The sequence below is a fragment of the Bos javanicus genome, chromosome 16 (assembly GCF_032452875.1).
Source record: "Bos javanicus breed banteng chromosome 16, ARS-OSU_banteng_1.0, whole genome shotgun sequence".
Taxonomy (NCBI): domain Eukaryota; kingdom Metazoa; phylum Chordata; class Mammalia; order Artiodactyla; family Bovidae; genus Bos; species Bos javanicus.
Genome location: NC_083883.1, coordinates 3,687,785 through 3,711,246, shown reverse-complemented (window position 1 = coordinate 3,711,246; position 23,462 = coordinate 3,687,785). Strand labels below are relative to the sequence as shown.

General features: G+C 58.4%; 1 protein-coding gene across 4 annotated transcripts in view; it reads right to left on the bottom strand.

The window, feature by feature from the left end:
• Positions 1 to 2,601: 2,601 nt before the first annotated feature.
• Positions 2,602 to 23,462, bottom strand: part of TMCC2 (transmembrane and coiled-coil domain family 2) — a 37,958-nt gene continuing 17,097 nt past the window's right edge. For 2 of the 4 annotated variants that reach the window (XM_061381995.1, XM_061381996.1), the window contains 3 exons: positions 5,664 to 6,607; positions 4,189 to 4,324; positions 2,602 to 3,951 (listed from right to left, as the gene is read on the bottom strand). In XM_061381995.1, the coding sequence (XP_061237979.1) occupies positions 3,640 to 3,951; positions 4,189 to 4,324; positions 5,664 to 6,607 (1,392 nt within the window). In that variant the 3' untranslated portion in view covers positions 2,602 to 3,639. Of the gene's footprint in view, positions 3,952 to 4,188; positions 4,325 to 5,663; positions 6,608 to 13,982; positions 14,884 to 14,917; positions 20,495 to 23,462 lie in introns of those variants that run through there. The other 2 variants (XM_061381997.1, XM_061381999.1) reach the window with 2 other exon arrangements.

The window sequence follows — 23,462 nt, the reverse complement described above, 5'->3', positions numbered from 1 at the left end:
CCACATTTCACACCTTCTCTGAGCCTCACAAGCACCCTGCCCCTTGGCCAGCCCCGGTGTCTTTATTTCAGACGAACGACAGAAGCCCACGACCTCATAGCTAGTGCTGAGTGGCTGAGCGTCCACTTAAACCTGGGCCTCCAGATGTGGATTCTCAAGTGCACACCAGGGCCCACGGTCTCGGGGAGGCAGGGCCTCCCACACTCAGAGGACCTGGGCCAGGCAGGCCTCACCTAGTCCTGTCTCAGGCTGGGGCCTGATTCCTTGGGACTGGATTTGTCTGTAGGTCTTAGGGTAAAGGTGTCTGGAATAAGCAGGTTCTCAGCTACCAGGGAAGGGGAGCCGTGAGCTCCCCTACTGGGCCTTCAGGAGTTGAAGTCCACGACCTCCTCAGTCACCCTCGGCCTCACTTGTATCTGTGGGGTCTGCTGTAGACATCTCTTGAGCAGTTCTGCACTTGAATATCCCTTGACTTCAGAAAGGAGGAGGAGTCATAACTGCCTTGGGTTAGTCCTTTACCATGTTCTAGGCACCAGACTAAGGTCTTGACACACAGAATGTCTTCTCCCCTGCACCCCAAACCTGCGAGCCAGGTATCGTTTGCATTCCTATGGGCAGAGGAGGAGGCTAACGGAGACACCGGGGACCTGGTCTAACCTGAGTGGTGGTGCTGGATTTGAGCCCAGGTCTGCAGGCGCCAAAGCCCAGGCTCTTACACGGGGAAGCTGACCCTACCTGTGGGCCCTGCCACACGGATTCAGCAGGCGCCCTGGCTAAAGCTCCCCTCCTCCCCCACCTGGGGCTCCAGGTCTCTTCTCCCCACCCTGGAATCACCCTTGAGTAACCCTGCGTGGGGAGGGTTAGGTGGCGCCCTCTGCCTCCTACCGTCGGAGGCCTTTGGTCTTGGCCCAGGCTGCACCTGCTGCAGCTCCAGTCTCCACGCGGCTGGCACAGCAAACAGGCCAGCTCCAGGCCGGCCAGCTGCCCACCAAGTGCTGCTGGAGCCCTGGCCCCAGGCAGTTCTGCCCCCACCCTGGGTGGCCGAAGCCGCGGGAATATGCCAGCCAGGCCGAGCCCTCCGAACCCCAGTGTGGGGCTTGGGGCTGAGAGGATATGCGACCTGGGACAAAGGCTGCCTGCTGTTCTGCAGTCCAGAGAACAGCGGGCCCTGATTCAGCGTCTCATCCTGAGGCAGGTGGGTTCAGACAACAGCAACTCATCCACTGTTTACAGAGTGCAGAGAGGCTCGGACATAAACACAGAAGGGCAGTGACTGTCAGAAGAAGGAAACTCAACTCCTGGTCAGGCTAGGCTTTACACGAAGGCCTTTGTCACAAAGAGGCCAACATAAGGCCCGCCAGTTCCTCTTTTCTGCAGAAGATGGCTCTGTAGGTGGGTGCCGTCCCCCTCCCCAGGCTGTTTGCTGTGTGGCCTCAGGATCTGCTGAGAATGTCCCCCTTTCCCCCTCCCATTCTGTGTGGACTGCAGCTGGCAGTGACATTGAAGAACCAGTGCAGAGAAGGCGCCTGACCTTGGGGAGGAATGTGTGAAATGTTGGCAGCCACCCCCCACCTGGGGCCCAGGAATGCGGGTTCCTGGCCCAGCAGCCTGTGGCCACCAAGGGAGGTGCATGTGTGGCCGGAAGAGAAGGTGGGTGCGGGGCCCAGGAATGGCATTGTTGGAAGGCCCTGCAAGGTCACGGGGTGAGACTCCCGCCTGGTTACAGAAGGTGAAGCTGAGCCGTCTGGCTGCCCTCCTGGAGGTGCCAGCCCAGCACGCACTCTGATCCAATTAAGGGCGCAGTCCCTCACCCCTAAAGGCCCCTGAAGCCCACGGCCATGGGTACAGCTGTGACTTGACTTCTCAGACCTTCAGAACCAGATGTCAGAGCCCTTCATCCACCCATGTTACAGATGCAGAAACTGAGGCCCAGAGAGACAGGAACTGGCCACAGGAGCACTGACTATGAACCAGGTCTCAGGGCGGGGGTGCTTTCGCTACACCCCTCCCACTTGCATGAAGCGGGGGGCGTCTCCTGCTCACAACAAGGGGACTCAGGTGGGCCCACCAAGCTCCCACAGGTTTCCAGATGGGAATCCAGCGCCTTCCGTGGGTGCCCTTCCCTGTCAGGGCAGACACTGAGGGCTTGGCCTCTATGCTGCAGCTCCTGGTGAGCAGGGGAACCTCAGCTCTGGCTACACAGCATTAATAAGGCCAAGCCAACTCCAGCTGATGCTCCTCTCTGCGACTGAAACCCAAGGAAGTGCTGAGTAAGGACACCGCTGCCCTCTTGTGGCCATGCCTGGGCATGACTGCTGTCCTCCGGGCCTCCAGAGGCTTCTCTCTGATTCCCCTCCTCCTAGAAAGCAGTGGGGGCCAGACAGGGTGGGCATCATCTCACCCGCCTATCACCAAGGCCAGCGCTTCAGCTGCAGAAAGCAAACGGGAAGGCTGGATCTGTCCGACGTCAGATCTGAGAGGAAGGAAGAAGGTCTCGGGCCCACAGGTGAGGCCTAGTCTGTGTTACCCAGAATGCTGGAATGTTGGGAGCAACTCGGTGGTTTCCATGGAAACAGCCTAATCGATCAACACTAGACAGGGTGGTTTGAAAATCTGGAGGATTTATTTCTCGGGAAGGTCCACAGCAACTGGCAGGCACTCCCCTCCCCTGTTCCCAGGAGGTTCTCGCTCCTCTGGTGAGAGATCCCCTCTCTTCTCAGAAGTGCCCCTGGGGAGACTGGGATGTGGAGAGAAACCACACACAACACTCCAGAGCCTTAAAAAATACAGCCACAACGACCTCCCCCACGCGAGGACACACATAGAAAATAAACACGTATAAAAGAGGCCAGCCCCACCCCAGCCAGGACCACCCAGAGCTAAATCGACGGAAGTGCCGACGGCCAAGACGCGGCCCTGGCTTCAGAGAGGGCACCCAGGAGGCGGGCAGGGGACCTCTCCCTGGAGCTCAGGACAAGGTGCCAAGGAACAAATAAATAAATAAATAAAGCCCTAAGAGTGTGGGCTGAGGCTTGGGGCCCCCGGGGGCGTCTTCCCTGAAGAGCAGATCCAGTGACCAGCAGAAAGAGAGAAGAGGGAAAACACCATCACAAAGCCGCACCCACCCGGCCTACAGAGCCGGCATCCTCAGATCCCAGAAGGGCCCCACCCAGGACCCAGCTCTGGAGGACGGAGGGGTGAGCTGGGGAGCCTCCTGGGCCAGGGAGGCCACCCGTGCTCCTGCCTTCATCCCGACCATCTCCACGAGCCGGGGCTAGAGCTGTCTCCAGCGTGGGCTCCCCACCAGGAAAGCTCTCTTCGGCCTTCCTGACCCCAGGCGTCTGCTGGGAGAAGTTCTGCTGTGACTGTAAACAGTCCATCCGGGTCCTTAGCTCCGCGTGGCCACAGGCACCTCCCCAACCTCCTGCGGGAGCTACACTCAACGCTCCCTTCAGCCCAACAAGGAAAAGGCATCAGACAGAAGAAGCACACACAGAGAAGGGGGCAGAAGTCGCCAGGACAGACAGTTTGGGCAGGAGGTCAAACTGGACACATGAAGACGCCCCACAGACTCAGGAGCCCCAGGGTCCCCCCTGGAGCAGCAGGGGCCAGCGGGGAGCTGGGGGGAGCACGGGGCCCTCAGCTGGGCAGCAGCACGTGCTCTAGGAGGTAGGTGAGGGAGTCCCAGTGCTTCCAGAGCAGAAGGAGGACGAGGGCCAGGAGGGCGGTACTGGAGACGCGCAGGCGGGTCTTCATGAGCGGTGTGATGAAGCTGGCGACGGTGGACACGAAGACCAGCAGCACGGCCATGAGCGCCAGGATCACGTTGATGAACTTGCCCAGCAGGGCCCGCGCGTTGGCGTTCTCCACGCCCTCCAGCTGCACCACCTGCTGCTGCTGCTGCTGGAGCTCCAGCTTGGTGACCCGGGTCAGGCAGGACTCCACGGCCTCCTGCAGGGGCACAGGGCGGGTGAGCTTAGGATGGGGAGACCTCCGGTCCGAACCCCACCTGCCCCTCGGGAGGTGACAATGCTCAGGGCGCACCCCTCCGGAGGGTGGTCAGCTGCAGCTAGGGGCCCCGGTCCTTTAATGCTTACTATTTGGAGAGGCTGAGGGGAAGTGGAAGTCTTGATTAAGGGGAAGGGGCGGAAGCAGCCCACTCCCAGCTTCCTCTCGGGGCCATAGTACCTGGATGTCCCGGGCCCTCTCGTAGGACTGGTAGGCCACTTTCTCCTCCATGCTGGCCAGCTCCTGCTTCAGGTTGGTCATCTCGTTCTGGTGAAGTTCGGTCAGGTCGTTGAGCTGTTCCTCCAGCCGCTCGTACCTGCAGGAGGGAAAACACATGACACCAGCCCTGGCTCCCCGTCTCCCAGCTCCTCCCCAGGGTCAAGGTCACTCATTCTCAACAATGACTCAGTCCACCCCGTGTGTCCAGCCCTGTCCGATTTTAACAGCAACAAGAAAGCGACTATGTACACAGCAGGCTTCCCAGGCGGCGCTAGTGGTAAAGAACCCACCTGCCGGTGCGGGAGACATAAGAGACGTGGGTTCAACCCCTGGGTCGGGAAGATCCCCTGGAGAAGGAAATGGCAACCTACTCCTGTACTCTTGCCTGGAGAATCCCATGGACAGAGGAGCCTGGTACCCCGTAAGGTCGCAGAGTTGGGCACAACTGAAGTGACTTAGCACACACATGTATACACACAGCCCTTCTTAGAGGTGGGCTCTGTGGTAGGCACTTTATCCACATTGCCTCCTGGGGTCCTCCTCACAAATCTTCGGATAAGGACTAGCGCCATCTGCACGTTACAGACAAGAAGACTGAGGCCAGAGGCGCTGGGGACCGCCTGAGAGCACGGAGGTCACGGGAGGGGGTCGGGGCCTGACTGCCCACAGCCTGGGCCCTGGGCCTGGGCTAAGGTGCTCCCCTGGGGACAGGGACACAGACGCACAGTCCCTGTCCCAAAGGCACAGATATCAGAGGACGACTGTTACGTGGGGGCACTGAGTTTTCAGGCAGGTTTCTCCCCCCATTTTCCAAACCTTCTTCAAATATGTCAAGGAGGAAAAGTGCTATCTAAAGAGCAACTCTCCAAGGATCCCAAGGAACAAAAGCAGAGCCAGCAGAGGGAGGGGGTGGGGGCTCCAGCTGACCCCAGGCTGGCTCGGGAGCTCTGGCCTGATGTTCACACGGACCGGACCACACCGGACACCTGCACAGGGCGCCGTCCTCACAAACCCTGTGAGCTGGGATTCGCGTTATTCCCACTTCACAGAGGAGGACCCCAGGTGCAGACAGCAAGTACTTTGTCCAAGGTAAAGAGTGGAAGAGTAGAGCTGGGATCCAAACCCAGGGAACCTGGCTCTGGGGTCAGTGCTCTTAGCCAGAGTCTCTCCAGATAAGAAGCTGGCCCCTGCCTCGGTTTCCCCTTTTGTACAACCACCATGTAATCAAGTAGGGATGCCACAACGCTTCTTCCAGAGGCCCCGTCATCCTATCTTCCAATCGCCCTGGAAGCGGGTGGAAGGCTCCTCGGGGGCCTCCTCCTGGCCCCTTCCAGCAGCCCAGGGCGCTGGGAGATGCTGCGTCTGCTTCCACCACCGAACCTGAAATCCGGCCCCTCTCACAGGCGGGGCGGGGCGGGGCGGGGCGGCGCACCCACCTGTAGCGCTCCTCCTGCAGGCACTGGGTCATGTAGGTGTAGTCCCTCTGCAGCTGCGCCTTCAGGTCCTCCATTGAGTCCTCTAGGTGTGACTGGCCCTCCTTGATCTCCCGCAGCTCTTCCAGCACAGCGTCCACGTTGCCAGGGGCCCCGTACAGCTGGCCGGATTTGGGGCTCCCCGGCGCGGCGGCGGCGGGCCCAGCCCCAGAGTTGCTGCCCGCACCCGCTGAGCTGGCGCTGGCGCTGGAGCACTCGTCGTCGCTGGCGTACTTGGGGCTGGACACGAGCGTGGCGCTGCCGCTCAGCGCCCGGGCCGCCTCCTCGGGCGGCCCGTCGTCCAGGGGGTCCTTCAGGTGCGCGATGTTGTCGGCGCTGCCGAACTTGTTCCGGATGAGGCTGGCGAACTCCCGGGGCTTGGATACCACGGCGGAGTGCGTAGCCTGCGAGAGGCCCGAGAGGCTGCCCTTGACGCCCTCCACCACGCCACCCCCGAAGCCGCTGATGCCCGCGCGCACGTTGGCGCCCACGTCCTTGAGGCCCTGCTGCATGTCCCGCAGCACGTCCTTGGGCTGCCGCGACGGCCCGTTCTGCTCGATCTCCCTCAGGCGCCGGCGGTAGTGCTCCAGCTTCTTGTGCAGCTGGGCGATGGTCTGCGCCGACTTCTGGTTCTTCTTCTCGAACACCTGCTTGATGCGAGACGCCTGCTGCTTGTCGGCGTTGTTGGCCAGCTTCAGGTACTCCGCCACGTTGTCGTCCCGCGCCTCCTGCTCAATCTTGATCTGCTCCGTGATCTTCAGGATCTTCTGGTGCAGGTGCTCGATGGCCGCCTTGGTCCGCTGGGGGTCCGGGGCCCCGTCCGGCACGTCCAAGCTGATGGGGCCATCGGCGTCACCATGGCCAGGGCCGCCGGCAAGGTTCAGGGCCAGGAAGTCCCCCTTGTCGACCTGGGGAGGAAGGCAAAGGAAGCTGCAGTCCATCAGGAAACCGAGGGAAGGGGGGCCCACAGGAGGCTCTCCTGGGTCCCCGGAGCCTCTGGACTTGGTTTCACTCTCTGGAAAATGGACGCAGGAGGAATAGGAAATTTTTAAGGAAGGAGTCCAAGAGAGTCCCAGCAGTGACAACAGAATCCCCTCCCGCTGTCATTTATGAAGGGCGTGCACACCTGCCCCCTGCCTGATCCCTACAATGTCCCTGCCGTGCAGTTAGGCAGACCTGCGCCTCCTTTGGTGCAGAGAGTTCAAGCAAGTTGGCTGGGGATAAACAGCTACAGGAAGACAGAACCAGCAGCCCAGGATTCTTGCTGCCCCATCACATGGACCAAGCAGGCCTGAGGCTTCACCGTTATTCCAGGTTATTTCTCAGGGAGCAGACACACCGTTCCTCTGGACTCAAGTGTCCACATGGCTCCTGCCTGGAGCAGGCCTCCCTCTCAGGCTGACCGGAGCCTCACTCGGCCCCGCGTAGGCCTCTCTTTCAGGGCTGACCAGAGCCTCACTTGGGAAGCACCCCCCACTTTCCCACGTTGGCTTCCCGGGTGTGGCTCAGCAGGCCGCCCAGCTCTGCCGACACCTCTCCCCGTCCTGCCCTTACCTTGCTGCTCCCTGGAGTCATCAGCAGCCTCTTGCGCTTCATGGTGGCGGGGGCGCCTGGGCCCGCCCTGTCCCGCAGGAGCAGACGAGGAGCACACCCCCCTGCCTGCCAGTGGGGTCTCAGGGGGCTTGGGTCCCAGAAGGCACCCACAGGGCGAGGGACGCGGGGCCCAGGCGAGGGACCTGGGGACACCTGCCGCCCAGCGTGGAAGGAGCTGATAGGGCAGCAGGGAGCGGACAGTGCCTTTTCCTCTCCGGCAGGCGGGCTCCCTGGGTGCATCAGGCAGCACAAAGAGAGGAGCCCAGAGACGGAGACAAGATGGGGAGGTGGAGCAAGGGGCAGGAAGGGGCACAGAGGATGGGCGAGGGGGAGACAGGCTGGATGGAAACAGGCAGGCCTGGAGCCCCACTCTCCAGGGCCGGACCCCCCTCGGCCTGCTGCAGGACCTCGGTCCACAGCCGAGTCCCCAAGTGTCTTATCACCATGCAGCAACGGAAGCAGCAGGAAATGGCTCAACCCCATGTATTTTTACACACAGCACACCCCAGGACGGCGGCCGGGTCAGGTCGTTCGTTCTCTATGCGTATGTTGTGGTGGGGGCAGGATGAGGTATACGTGGGGGAAGGGGTTAAACACAGACAAAGCGGCCCCTTCAGCTCACGCAACGGAAGCAGCCCGTGCCAATTACAGGCAGAAGTCACTGGGCTCCATTTCTCGCAAGGTACAAAGTTATTGGAAAACACCATGCAAAACAACAGCCCTGCCAAACTCAGGAGCCAGGGGAGGGTGGCTCCCCTGTGGGCTTCCTCTCCAGCCTTTCCAGGTCATGGTACCACTGGGGATGCTGGGAACAATACCATCCCTTCCCATCCCTCCTAAAGTCGGGACTTTCCTCGTGTCCCCATGCCCTCTGCCAGGTGCTGGTATCTTCATGACTTTGTACACCAGACGAGCCCACACTGATCCCAAGGACCACTCACTGCATCACACGGACTTCAGACAGCATCCTGCAGTTAAACTCCTTCCACCTGTGCTGTTCCCTACAGTGATGGCAAACAGCCAGCCTCTGGACTTTCCTGATCCTCAGTCTTCCCCCCTGTAAAATGGGGACACTCGTATCTCTTCTCAGGCCTCTGGTGAGGGGCATGCCACGTGATGTCCAAGGGCACTTGGCATAGTGTGGGCACACAGAGGTACTCATCTGTGCTGGCTGGGTCTGGCAGCACAACTTTGTGTGGTAGAGGAAATGAAGTTAAATTATTTAAAAGATGATACCAAAAAACTCACTCATCATTGAAACTATGAGACAAAATTAAATTCTACATGCAACACAAGTTTTAATACTAACTCGTTATTGATTGGGGGATTTTTGCAGAAACTAATGCCTGTGCCTGGCAATTTGCTGCACAGTGATATTGAAACCTCTCTGGTCAATAACATTCAGGTAAAAAAGATGTTGAAAGTGTTAGTCACGCAGTTGTGTCCAACTCTTTGCAACCCCATGGACTGTAGCCTGCCAGGCTCCTCTGTCCATGGAATTCTTCAGGCAAGAATACTGGAGACGGTAGCGATCCCCTTCTCCAGGGGATCTTCCTGACCCAGGGATCAAACCCAGGTCTCCTATATCGCAGGCAGATTCTTTACCACCTGAGCCACCAGGGAAGACAGCACAGGCAAAGCTATGGTTTTTCCAGTGGTCATGTATTGATGTGAGAGCTGGACCCTAAAGAAGGCTGAGTGCCAAAGAATTGATGCTTTTGAACTGTGGTGTTAGAGAAGATTCTTGAGAATCCCTTGGACTGCAAGGAGATCCAACCAGTTAATCCTAAAGGAAATCAGTTCTGAATATTCATTGGAAGGACTGATGCTGAAGCTGAAACTCCACTACTTTGGCCGCCTGACATGAAGAGCTGACTCATTAGAAAAGACCCTGATGCTGGGAAAGATTCAGGCCAGGAGGAGAAGGGGACGACAGAGGATGAGATGGTTGGATGGCATCACTGTCTCAATGGACATGAGTTTGAGAAAATTTCTGGGAGACAGTGAAGGACAGGGAAGCCTGGTGTGCTGCAGTCCATGGGATCGCAAAAAGTTGGACACGATGTAGCGACTGAACAACAGCCAAAGATGTATTCATACGTCTCTGGTCAAGAATGTGTTAAAGAACTTGACCCCTTTATAAGGCCGCTTTCCAAAGGTGCTTTCCAAAGAGACTCAACACTTTTTCTCTCTTCCGCTCTCTTCACAGGAGAAAGAACAGCCAGAAACGATTGTGATCTGGCTGCCTCTCTGGCTGGTGCTCAGCTGGGCCCTGGGCTTGTCTTTATAAAGAGGAGCGCGTCAATCCACCCACTGGAGGAGTGTGGGAAGACCTAATGAGACAAGGACTCAAAAAGCCTGTGAAAAGCAGAAGTTCTTGGGATTACAAGGGAGTGTAAGACGGCAAATTCCCTGCCTGTCCTGGCTCCAGCCTGGCAGCTCTGAGCCTTTTACCCCTCGATCTGGCGGCTGTCTAGCTTACAAGTAGAAAAGCAGAGTTGAAATTGGCTGTAAAATCCCCATGAATGAGAGGACAGACACTCCAGGAAACCAGCAGGGCTTGGTGGTGAGCTCCTCCTCACCAGCCGGCCCTCTTCTCTGCTGTGGGGCTCAGACTCAAGCCTGGGGGTCCTGCAGCAGGGCCCCAGCTCCCTCCTGCCCCTCCACTGAGGTCTACAATGCCTGCAGCCTCTGGTCACCTCAGGTTACAGAACACCCCACTTTCTTCCTCTGTCTCCCCCGAGGGAGGCAAGTAGGAAGTTCTCCACTCCCTCACGTCCCCCAAGCCGCAACACCCTTTTAGGACTAAAGAAAAACAGGGTCCCCAGGGAAAGAGAGCCAAGGAGGCTGCAGACAGACGGGCAGAGGCTCAGAGAAGGATTATGGTTTAACAAAGGAAGGAAAATTAGAGCGTTAGGAGGAAAAGATGAGAAAGCTGTTAAGAGGGCTGCAACAAGCAGCCCTGGAGGAGAATGAGATTTGCCCACAAAAAATGAAGAAGAATGGCAACGAGACAGGATGCAGGACCCACTCAGCCCACTAGAAAGGGCACAAAGAATGCAAGCGGACACCGGCTTAGAGTGCTGGCTCTGTCCCCCACCAGCGGTTTGCCTTCGGATATGTCATTAACTTTCCTGGGACTCAGCTTTCTCGTCTAGGAAAAGAAGGGGTAATTCTACCCACATCGACAGATTGTCAGGGGAATGAAACGAGACTGTGAGGACAATGGCTGGGGTACAGCCTTGGGGCACAGAGACAAGCCGCAGGCAACTGACAACACACAGCCACCAGGACAGCTGCAGTTTAAAAAGGGAGATAACCAGGCTTGCCGAGGATATGGGGAAATCAGAACCTTCGTACCATGCTGGTAGGAATGCAAAGTGGTGCATCCACTGTGGAACACAGTTTGGAGGTTCCTCAAAAAGTTAAACACAGACTTATCATATGACCCAGCAACTCCACTCCTAGCTACACCCGCAAGGAATTGAAGGTGGGTATTTAAACACACACTGGTGCACATGGGTTCCCAGAAGCACTGTTTACCATAGCCAGAGGCTGGTGGACACAAGTCAAACGTCCACTGATCACTGGTAAGCAAAACTCATACAGTCACACCATGGAATATCACTTGATTGTACAAAGAATGAAGAAGGACTGACATACGCCACACCACGGGTGAACCTCAAGAACACCAAGTAAAAGGAAATAGGCACTAAGGGTCATATTCCTTTTATATGAAATGTCCAGAATAGTTAAACTCTTCATGATAGAAGGCGGATTAACGGCTGCCAGGGGCTGGGGAAGGGAGAAATGGGGAGCGGCCGCTTAACGGGTCCAGGATTCCTCTGGGGATGATGAAAGGGCTCTGGCGCTGGACAGAGGGGACGGGGCGGCACAGCCTGGGTGTGCGAGGCCTGGTCCTAGCCTGCCAGCCTGCGCTGCAGGTCCAGCCCATGTCCTGTTACAGAGCGGGTGGCAGGAGGGCGTCAGGCTCCTTCCTCTTACAGCCACATTCTGAACATGGCAGAAGCTCTAACTCCCTCAAAAGAGGAGCAATACAGATCACCGAGCTCCAGGTCGCTAGCAGGAGAAAACTCCCAGGGCTCACCGGCCCCGGAGCACGGCACTGGGTGGGCTACACAGGCCCCAGCCCTCTGTCCAGGTCCAGCCACCAGCACCAAGGCCTCCTCTCCCCACTGTCCCATCTAAGAGGCCGGACGCTCTGCAGGTACCTGGCCCCACGATGAATCCCTGAGCACCGTCGGGTACGGGGAAAGTTCTAAGAAGAGGTGAACCATAGAGGGTGAGCCTGCTTCTTCCATGACCCCTATCCACACAAGGCGGCCAGGAGGCTACCAGCAGGCAGTGGTGCTCCCTGCTCAGGGTGACCAACAGCCAGGGCTGAGGCCACAGACACCAAGGTCCCAGAACTGCTGATGAACATTCTGGAAGAGCCAAAGTGGGGGCACTGCCTGCGTCTGGGATACAACTCTCCCTACTCGTCTCCTTGCTCTGGTGAGACCCCTCCACACACCCCCGAGAGCACCCTCATACAAGGCTTCACAGCGCCTCAGACTCTCCTCCCTGCCCGCTTCCAGCAGCACCCAGTGAAGCCAGATCAGGCGCTCCGCCAGATTACAGGGCTCCCGGCCCAGGATCCCCGGGGCCTCCCAAGACCCCCAGCTCCTCCGGGGCCTGAGCTCACGTCCTCGGGTTAACCACACTGGACACGGGTCTTCCTCCCACACGCTAGCCCAGCAGCCTGGGTCTCTGAGGCTCTCATGAAGCCCGTCCGTGCAGAGGGAAAGGGCACTAGCGTGTCAGGGGTTGGTTTCCCCAGCAACAGTACATCATAAACATTCTTCAGGATGGACCACACACACAGTCACACCTGCAAGGAGTGCGTGCTCCACACCTGCGCTCCCAGGTTCCCAGGACAGCACAGAGGCTCCCCGCTGCGACGCCCCTTCTCTGGGGACAACAGCCCTGCCTACATTTACAGAGTGCTCCCGGCTTACAAAGGGGTCCCCAGAGCAGGCTGACACAGAAGTTGGGGCCTTCCTGTTCTAGCTCCCTGTTCAGGAATCGAAAAGCCAATGCTAAGGTCTCTTTTAGGGAAAAAAAGGGGGAAAAAGCATTGGGGCTCCTCTGCTTCCCTTTAGTAGGTCAGGGTGGCCCCGACATCCTGGGCCAGGTGGCCTGTGGTCCCCTTCCAGGGTGGAGAGCAATGGAGTCAGGCGTCCATCCCATCTTGTCCGTGGGTCTGGCCAGGCGGGCTGAGCCCACGCAGGGTACTACCTCTGGGCAAGGCCTGGGCAGCAGAGGCCAACAGCCTCGCAGGCAAGGGTAACGGGGCTGTGGGCCAGGGTGACTCAGCAGAGATGCCTCCATCTGCTGACTTCTGGCCCCGTGACTGTGATCTGAGCACCTTTCTCGGTAGAGCACGCGGATTCCTCTTCCACTGGCTCCCCGAGGGAAAGGGAGGGGAGTCAGGCTGGGGTGGAGAGGGGCAGTCATGGCCGGCTAACACCCCTCTGCCCAAACAGGCAGGTGCCCCTGTGATGAAGCTGGGAGGGAGGCAACCTGACGTCTCCCATCCCAACCTGACGCTCGGGCCAGAACGGGCTGGGAGGAGGACGCCAACCCTGGGCCCTGAGTCGGCGGCTGGCCCGTTCTCCAGGATCAGCAAGCGTGGCCTGCGGGCTTTCTCCTGCTGCTAGGGACAGGCAGGCGTGTGAGGCCACTCAGCCCAGCTCTGGAGCATAATGACCGCCAGCCCAAGCCAGTGGGGGAGGGCCAGGAAGGCAAGAGCGAGGAGGGGAGGGAACCACCTTCCGCTGGCGCCTGGGAGCCGAAGCGGCTCCACTCCCACGGGCAGGGAGGCCAGTGTTTCGATAAACGGGCACACGAGGAGGAGCACACACACGCACCTGGGTCTGGAGAAGAGGAGGATGAAAAGCTCCTGCAGTGAGGCCCCAGGGATTTGAGGGTGTGCGCCGAGGGGGGCTGGCTCCTGATGCAGTGCCCCGTCCTCCTGACACCCCGCCCTCAGCGGATTAACCAGGAGCTTTACCCTGCCGCCAGGGACTGCAGGGCCAAGTCCACACAGACGGGGAGACTCACTGCCTCCCCGTTCCATGCAGTGCCCACGGCCTCCAGGCAGCAGGCATTGAGGCTTTGATCAGCCTTCCCCAGCAGCCCACGGGCGCCTGCCCACCCTGGTCCTAGGGGCAACTCTGCCTGGCAGAATGTCACGGCTCTCACCCAGCCATGGGATGCCAGTCCTTTCCTTGAGGCCCACCCCCGGCTCTGGTCGGAACCACACCCTCAGCTTAGCGGCCTCCTTTCAGCACTGCTGAGCACAATGGCCTTCTGTCCAGCAGGCGGCCTGCGATCCCCTCTGCCTGTTCACCCCTTCCGCCTAATTTCACGGCGGCTCCTGTGGCCTGAGTGGAGTAACACACGCTGCTGATTTCTGCAGGGCTCTGTGCCAGAGTCCCCTCCCCCAACCCCAGGGGCCTTCCAGCGTCCAGCGGCCCAAGCGTTGAGGCCTGCTGGTCAGCCTTGTCCCCCTCCCATCTTTCTCACACAGACACTAGAGGAAAGGGGCTGTACCCCGAGAGAATGTGGGGAACCCGACTCATCTGACAAACTGCGTCTCTCCCGCCCCTGCCCCTGCCAGGGCCTCACCTGCGTGGGCATTGCTTCCCACAGCCGGGCTGGCGACGGGGTGCCAGAGGCTCTGAGGGCCCAGCCTTCCGCAGGCAGTGCCAGGCCCCCAGGGTCACAGTCCCGGGGCAGCACTGGGCTGGCCAAGGGAAGCCGGGCTCTGCGAGCAGGTGTCCCGGAGCTCCCGGGCTCTGCACCCGCCATCTCCAGTCTGAGGCCAGGCCTGGGGATTAGGGGCGGATTGCTCAGGGACATCCCCCCCGCCCTGGGGCTCATGGCTGCTCCTTCCCATCTGGGAGGAGGAAGGGAGATCACAGAGCAGAGCGGGGGCACTGAGCTCTGATGAGGGGCCCCCTCCACACCGCCCGTCCCGAGGCCAGCTGTTGCCACTCTGAGTCCAACGTGCAGGAGGACATCTGGGTGTGACCCACAGCAACTCCTGCCTGGAGGCAGGTTACACGAGCACGTGGTGACGCGGTTCCTGCATCTTTCACCCGCCCAGACGCATGCTCAGCCTCTCCCACCTCTCATGGGAGAGAGACCCTCTCATGGGTGCAGACGCTTCTCGCCCTCAGAAAGCCCTGACAAACAGGCACGGCACCACTGATTCCCTTCATCAGCCTCAGAACAGAAGTGCACCTCCTAGCCAGGCTTCCGGGATGGAGGCAAGCTCTTCGAAGCCATAAAGGCTGGAGCCTGGAAGGGACTCCCTGACAGATCCCAACATGGCCGGGTCAGCCTGAGGTCCTCTGCACCTCTCCCTGTGGCCCTGCCCACAGCTGAAGGCACCCTCACTCCCCAGACATCCTTCCTAATCAAGTGGCTGTCTGACTTTCTCTTCTCTGAGGTTCTAGACATCTACTTTCTGCGCTGGACACCACTGGATTCCGCTTCCCATTCCTCACCCCACCCCCCAGCAAAAGCACCCAAGATAAAAAGATGGATGGCAAACTCACAGCCTTCTCCTCTTCCTTGGACTTCATCTTGCCAGTCCCAGCAGGAAATCCAGCAAGCGGCCAGCAGAGGGGGCCAGAGATCCACAGGTGGGGCGCGCACGCCGTGAGGAGGGCACGGGGTGGCCGGCGGGGTGCAGGGTCTGCTGGGTCCAAGGACAGCCTCCAACAGCAGGATCACCAGTCAGAGATGACGCAGATTCTGTGCCCACTGGGGGCTGACGAAAGACTTGGGGCTTAAATATGAAGGATCGGCATGGATCATGCTGACGGGGCGGTCCCCGGTTCAAGAAGGTGCACCCAGATAAGGGCCCAGCGCTATCTCCAGGCCCCAATGCCAGGGCCCTCAGCCAAAACACCAAGAGCATGAGTCCCCACACCCCGGGCTGGGGGAAACCTTACAAACATTTGTGGTGGCGATGACCTGGGGTCTGCGAGGACAGGAGCCCAGCGAGGGCACAGCACACAGGTCCCAGTTTGGGGGCCAGCTTAAGTGGGAGACCCAGGTTCGATCCCTGGGTCTGGAAGGTCCCCTCGAGGAGGGCATGGCAACCCACTCCAGTGTTCTTGCCCGGAGGATCCCATAGACAGAGAAGCCTGGTGGGCTACAGTCCATGGGGTTGCAAAGAGTTGGACACAACTGAGCAACTAACACTTTACTTTTTTTTCCAAGCATGTGCGTCAGGGACACACGGGGTCAGGAACACCTTCAGCAGCTCCCCTCATCTGTAAATGACCTCCCGCCTACGGCACTCGATTTTCGCTTCATGCTTCTCTGGTGGCTCAGACAGTAAAGCCTGCAGTGTGGGACACCCAGGTTCAATCCCTGGATCAGGAAGATCCTCTGGAGAAGGAAATGGCAGCCCACTCCAGTACTGTTGCTTGGAGAATCCCATGGAGAGAGGGGCCTGGCGGGTTACAGTCCATGGGGTCGCAGAGTCGGACACAACCCTCTTTCTTTCTTTGGGCACTGTGCGCTGCTCCTCTTGCATAAATGAGTCGTAATGCTCTGAGACAAGCAGGGGTCAGATCTTAACTATATCTGGCCCTTCACTGTGCCTAGCATAAGACGTGTGTATAAGGACCACCTAACCTACCCCACTGAGCAGAGATGGAAGGCACGCCATCTACTGCAGTCTGTCCGAGGTAGCCCCGGAGGCAGCCTGGACTTCTCAGTCAAGACATCCCTCCTCTGCCCGCCTCCTTTCTAGGCTCTGCCAAGCTAGTCTTTGTAGCCTTTCCTTACAAGCGTAACAGTGGGAGGGAAAAAGAAGGCAGGAGCCCAGAGGCGAGGAGGGGGCTGAGTCAGCTGAGCAATGGGGCTCTCACGACACTGTGCAATCTCACTCCCGGCTGCTGGTGTCAGAAAGGCTCAGAAACACCAGGAAGAAGTCCCTTCCAGGCCTCACTGCACCACCAGGAAGATCCTGAGTAGGCGTCTGGCATCCCCCTGATGGGAGGCTCAGCTTGCCTGCAGGGACACCTCACCCACCAGCACAATAACTGGAGAGCGAGAGAAAGGAGGGCGGAGCTCAGGGCAAGAGAAGAGACAAACAGGAGCTGGGGGCGTCTGCCAGGCAAGCCAGCCGGGCGAGGTCCCTTTTCCTCAAGTGTCGGTTCTTGTCCTTACGTGTCAAGGATGCAGAGCTTCCTGTTCTAGGGGTGAGGAGCAGAAGCCCAGGGCACCGCGACGTGGTGGGGTCCCATACCAGCTATGGGACCTGGGTCAGGTCGGTACAGGTGAGACGCAGTGTCCACAACTGCACTGGGAGAGCAAGTGGAAGCGGGGCTTGGAAAGTCCCAGCAGGAGGGAATGTGTTGCAGGAAGACATCTGGCTTCCTGGGGGGCAGACCTGTCTTTCAGTGGCAAGGCCGAGGGTCAGGTCCGAAGGCCCGATGTAAATCCGCACCCCGCCAACTCACTCCTGCTGTGCCCTCCACAAGCCCTGTTCGCACCTCTTCACAACAGCAAGAAGAGGTGGCAGCACCCATAAAGCAGGGGCTTGGAGAAAGAAGCCTCAGGGACGAGACCGGTGGTGTCAGGAGCCAGAGAGGGTGGGTGAGCTGAGCCCTGAAGCCTCTGCAGCTGAATCTGTTTTCTTAGCTGCAAAACTGTACATACGACTGTTACCTCCCAGGGCTACACTGGGGATCAAAGGGGAACATGAGTAAAAATACCTGACGCATCTTACGTTTTACTGAAATACAGGAGTCCTGAGGCCCCTTCACACGAGTATGTACACACCCCCCCACAGTCACTCTAGGAGGTGCGTGGAAGCGTGCACTTGGGACAGACGAAGCCAGAAAGTAGTTACACGTGGAGCAAAGCTGAGAGAGGGGCAGGCAGACATGGAAGAGTTGCGCTAAAGCAACAGGCCCTGTGAAGACAGGAGCCCCAAGCATCGGTCCTTGCACAGAGAGGAGGTGCCCCGGGTACCTGCCACCAACTCCTGGACACCCTGCCACCTCCTCTCTGGCCTGGCAGAGATGGGCCCCATCTGAGCGGGGCAGGGCAGTCGCTGGCCCTTTGTAGGCGTGCCTGGCTCTCTCCGCTTGCCCGCATTAGCCCCAGTCCTGAGGCCACTGATGGGCTCCCATCGTCCTGGAAGGGGCCGGCCTTCCTCTGCACGCCCCGCAGGCCTCAGCCCTCTCTTTCCCTGGGTCCCCTTTAGCTTCCTCTTCCTTTCATTTTCACGCTGTGCCCCCTTTTTCCTTCCATTTTTTCTTCCTTTGCCCTTACTATTTGGAGAAGGCAATAGCACCCCACTCCAGTACTCTTGCCTGGAAAATCCCATGGACGGAGGAGCCTGGTAGGCTGCAGTCCATGGGGTTGCTAAGAGTCAGACACGACTGAGCGACTTCACTTTCACTTTTCACTTTCACGCATTGGAGAAGGAAATGGCAACCCACTCCAGTGTTCTTGCCTGGAGAATCCCAGGGACGGGGGAGCCTGGTGGGCTGCCGTCTACGGGGTCGCACAGAGTCGGACATGACTGAAGCGACTTAGCAGCAGCAGCAGCAGCCCTTACTATTATTCTTCAGGTTCCCCACCCCCGCCACCCAACACACACATTTTAAACCTTATTTCAAATCTTCCTACTTAGTTTTCTTTCTCTTGGGGGAAAAAAACACACACCACACACACATTCTGAAGGGTGGGAAACCTGAGAAGTCATAGGCTTTGGGAGCAAAGACAAATGCTGAAGAGCAGCTAAATTTAGTCATTTCAAATACCAGGTGAGGCCTTAAAAAAAAACTTCAGGCTTCAAATGTGCTGTGGAATATCTCCCAGTTAGGATTCCTCCATAACAGGTGAGCCGCTGCTCCAGGGTCACCTCTCAGAAACGAGGGGCCGGAAGTGGTCAGTCCTCAGCGGTCCCTCCCCTAACTCTCTTACAGCCAGCCAGTCAGTGCACTTTCTTAGAAACTGAAGCCACCCAGGCGCCCTGCTTCCTCCAGGGAACACACAGGAGAAACGGGCATCTTCTTCAGGGTGAACTGGAACAACCAACGTGGGTGCACTTCCCAGGAGCACGTGCAGAGGCTCGGCCACACGAGCTGGGAAAGCAGGCCCGGAAGGCCAGGGTGGACTGCTGCTGGGCACGCAGTCCACGCCGCCTCGCAGCTGCTTCCAGGGAGGGGGGACCATCTCTTCCGCCCTCAGGCTCCCGGCCTGTCTAATGCCACGGACACTCATGTTACAGAGTCCTGCTCAGGCACGGTCACGAGCCAGATGCTGGGCAGTGGAGACGACCACACACCTAAGGTCACTTTTAGGAAAATCAGAATTGGTGCCAGGAAGGTAGGAAAAAGGGATGATTCCATGCCTCCTATGGCCGCTCGACTTCCCTGGGGGAGGCGATACCGGGGACAGGCCTGGAAGAAAGTGACCCAGAGAGGAAGCAGCCTCTCCTTTTGCGGGAGTTTTGAGGAAGCAGAGCACCCTCCACCCCACCCTACTTGCCAAGAAAAATTTAGAATGACCCCTTTCTAGAAGCAGAGGGCTGAAACACAGAACTCTCGGGGCATCCTGTTGACTCAGGGGATCAGAGTTTACCACGAACTGACGGGAATTCAGGGAGAAATGTATGTGGAAGCAAAGCAGTCTGCAAACTGCAGCGTGTTCCCCAACGCAGTGCCAGTGCCAGGAGGGCTCAAAGGGACGCGTCAAAGGCCAGGGCTGGCATGGAGTGGGGGTGCCCACAAAGCCAGCAGACAGGCACAGTGCCCAGATTATATCTGCGTCTGAAGCCGCCTTCTCAGGCACTGAAGAAACCTTATATAATGAAGTTAACATTACAGAGCACTTTCCTTTCCAGGGCAGGGTTCGCCTTTCTGGCCACCCAAAGGAGGCCTTCTGGTTACAGTATCACCTAGGATCTGGTTTAGCTTCTGCGGAGCACGCTGAATTATTCACTAATTATGGATATTGGCCCAGCTCGGGGTCCCAGTGGTGGGGCACCTGAAGAGGCTGAAAAGGACGCAGCGAGCACACTTCCCAAATCTTTGGCCTGAAGGAAGGCCAAAGAGACGAAAGACGCAGGCGCAGCAGGCTCAAACTGTGGAGGACACGGGCATAGGGGCTGCAGCAGTGGAGGGGTAGGGAGGCAGAGAACAGTCGGGCCCGCCGCCTGTCACACCCTGGGGCCTGTCACTGGAGAGGGAAGGAGGTCAGAGAAGGCTCCTGTTCCCCGGAACTTCGCTCCCTGCCCCCAGCCCCCGCTGCAGCTTGGGGGAGCCCTGGGTTCCTCGGAGCCTGGAAGGAATGCAGTGCGGTGTGTGCAGCCTCCCTGCTCCCGTTTCAGGGTCCTCTGCCCTGCAGCACAGGTAGAAAGCCTAAACTGTGCCTTTGAAGAGCAAGAAGAGGAGGAGCAGGGATCAGGTAAACAATACTGTATTTCCATTGCCTCATCTGGCACCAGAGGGGACCAGGGTCAGGTTTCGCATCCCAGGGATGGGCTGGATTCACAGAGGAATGTGCCCGGTGGCGGGGGAGACCCGGGCCAGCTCCCGTGACCCGGCCCACACCACCAGTGCCGGCTCCCCATCAGCGGGAGCCGAAGACACAGCCTCCTCTTGCTGCTGTCATCAGCGCAGGCGTTGGGGGCTGACACCCAAGCCCTGGGCACACCGCCCCCTGGGCACTGGGCCGGATGCAAGGGGCTGAGGCTCCTGAGGGGGAAGGTTGGGCCTGATGGGGCCTCTGGCCTGTGTCTGAGCTGGAAGCACCTCACCCCCCTGGGGCAGGGCTTGGAGTGCCATCTAGGCATTGCCAGGTAAGCTGGATGTTATCTAGCTTCACCTCCATACCCAGGGGGGATGCTGTATTTCCAGAAGCCAGAGCTAACCTGGGGAGCGCTGGGTACTTTCTATCTGGAAAGAGTCGTGGATGTCAGTGCAGAAAAGATGACTAAAGGCTAGTTCCAGAGGCCGGCAGCCTCCTGGGCCAACTGAGCCCCAAATCCTGCTCTAAAGAGGCTGCTGCTTACAACCTCTGCTGTCAGAGTGGGGAGTACGGGGCAGAGTCCTCTGTTTTCCTGACCCCTCTCCTGACTGCAGAGGACCCCTAAAGGGCACAGGGATTTCACCTGAACATGAGGCCCTCAAATCAGACTAAAGGAAGAATGTCTCAACTCACCAGATACCACAAACACACTGGGAGATAGGGGCTTTTAATCACTGAGACTGGAGAAGGCAATGACACCCCACTCCACCACTCTTGCCTGGAAAATCCCATGGATGGAGGAGCCTGGTAGGCTGCAGTCCATGGGGTCGCTAAGAGTCGGAAGCAACTGAACGACTTCACTTTCACTTTTCACTTTCATGCATTGGAGAAGGAAATGGCAACCCACTCCAGTGTTCTTGCCTGGAGAATCCCAGGGACTGGGGGGCCTGGTGGGCTGCCATCTATGGGGTCGCACAGAGTTGGACACGACTGAAGTGACTTAGCAGCAGCATGGAGGCACCGGCCTGGGCCTGGCGAGTGGCCGGCAGCCAGAGGCCGCCAGGTTGGGCTGGGTGCCCCCCATCTGAGGAGCCTCCCCACACACAGAGGAAGCAAGGACGGAAGAGGAGGTGACGGAGAGGGCAGCCGTCCTCCCAGGCACCGGTGGTAAGCTCGGGCTGGCAGACCCCGCGTGCACACAGGGACTCTGACACGGCTCTGAAGGTGGACACTCTGGTGTGGACGGGCAGGCAGATGGGGCCCTCAGCCTCTCAGGGAACCTGGCCGCTCACACATGTCAGCAGACCTTGCCGACGAACAGGCCAGCCTCCCCGCGCTTGAGGGGCATATTCGGAAACCTCTCTCAGCAGAGCGGGCCCCACCCACCTCCGAACCGGCTCCCAGCCATAAATAAACCCGGCCCCTCGACGCCTGCCAAAATCTGTCTACTTGGCAGCAGCCTAGGCCTGAGGGCGGCCCCTCACTTGGCATTCCTGCCAGTAAACAGGGTTGCTTGTTTATGCCCCTTATTTACCATGGCAGAGTGGAAATTTTGTTGTTGGATAAATCTGGCCGGAGTGTACCAAACAGGCTGTCCAGAGCTCTGGTTTACACGATGGGCGGACCCCCCAGCCTTCCCGTCTGGGACCTGGAGATAACACCTCGGTGAGGTCACGGCGAAGGTCCATGACGATATCATCTCCACGCCCTCCCCGCAGCGCTGGGCCTCTCTCCCACCCCACCTGCCCTCAAAGCCAGGGGCCACAGACTGGCCTGTTGCTAAAGTTCTCAGGCCAATGGGCAATCTGTGCCAGTCTCCTAAGGCTCTGGACACCCTCTGTGAGCTTCAGACACCCACCCCCCAACCTGTGCCATGCCTCGTCCTTAGGGGGACCAGCCTCTCTGCACAGACAGGGCAGGATGACCAGGGCAAGGTCAGGGCCAGGCTGGCAGAGCTGGCTGTGAGCTATGAGCATGCCAGGCTCTCCCTCTCCAGAGACCCTCCCACCGCAGCACCCAGCTCAAGCCTTCCCTGAAGCAACAGCTACGGAGAGCTTCTGAACAGGGCCAAGAGGGAAGCAATGACCCAGCCCAACTTGGGAGAAAGGGAAAACAATCTCTGACCCCTTCGACGACAAATCCACTCTCTGGAAGTCTAGGAGCAGGTTATCAAGGCAGGACAGAAGAGCTGCTGGGCTTTCCTGACAGCACACTACATTTTCTGAGAACTGCTGCTCAGCAAAAGAGAGACTGGGAAGAGGGCTGAGACTTCCCTGCCGAGGAACCAAGCGGCCTAACTACTGCCACTGCACGCACCACCGGCGGCTCCTGCTGAAACCGCCAGGGCCCGGGTTTCCAGAGGTTAAGCCCACACGCAAACGGGAACCCGATGTCACTGCCTGCTCATCTGCCGGTGGCCCAGTGCACCAATGGCGATAACTTCACGTATCTGCTTTCTAGATTATAAGAGTGGTGATCTTGCTCAGTGTCACACCAATAGTAGAAAGCAGAATGGCGAGGCTGAGGTGATAATCTGTTTCTGTTTTGAAAGGGGAATCATTTAAGGCACAATCTCGAAGTGGATCTGGAGGCAAACCACACCAGGGCTGAGCTGCCTCCTGGGACTACAAACCCCTCTCTGTGCCTCTGCTGCACCCTGCCTTCCATGAGGCTTCAGGTGCCCCACTTTCCTAGGGAGGGGCTGGGCTGAGCCTCTCAGGACAGCTGAGGAACTGAAGCTGCCTCCAGGGTGTATGGGCAATTCAACCCCCGGCAGGGCCAGCTCTGGGCTGAAAGGCAGCTGCTGGTTTCTAAACAATGGCAAGGGGTGTGGGTAGTGGGGGAGGCTTATGAATTAAAAATAGATGCTAGTAATCACCAGGGAGCTTGCAGAGAGCATGTGGGGCTGTGTTTACTAGAGAGAGAAGAATCCCTTCTATTCACGCCCAGAGACCAGGGCGGGACTACCACCAGCTTCGCACACCAGCCAAGGGCCTCTGGGTTTGAGGGAGTTGGCTGACCACGCAGGGTTCGCTGACGCCTGGAAGACCCCTTTCCACAGGACGTGAAGGCATCCTCGCTTCTCAGCATCCCCCAGGGCCACACCCATTCCTAGGGGACAGTACCGGGTCAGAAGGGATGTACACAGAAGGGGAAACAGCAACCAAGAGATAAAGTCACTGTCCTTGGGAGGAGGCAACCCGCTCACCACAGGTGTTGCATAAAAGGTCCCTGGCGGTATTAGAGACTTCAGATCTGTTTGGTCTAGTGGACGAGCTAGAAACACAGGATCTAGTCGCCTCTCTGCCACAGACTAGGCAGGTGCCCTTAGGCAAGCAGCCTCCTGATTCCTCTAGACCTCGGTCTGCTCATTTATAAAATGGAGATAACAGTACTGCTCTGGCAACTTCACAGAGATGTCATCAGGATTAATCAGGCAATGGAATGGGAAAGACTAGAGATCTCTCCAAGAAAATTAGAGATACCAAGGGAACACTTCATGCAAAGATGGGCACAATAAAGGACAGAAATGGTACAGATCTAACAGAAGCAGAAGATATTAGGAAGTGGTGGCGAGAATACACAGAAGAGCTATAAAAAAAG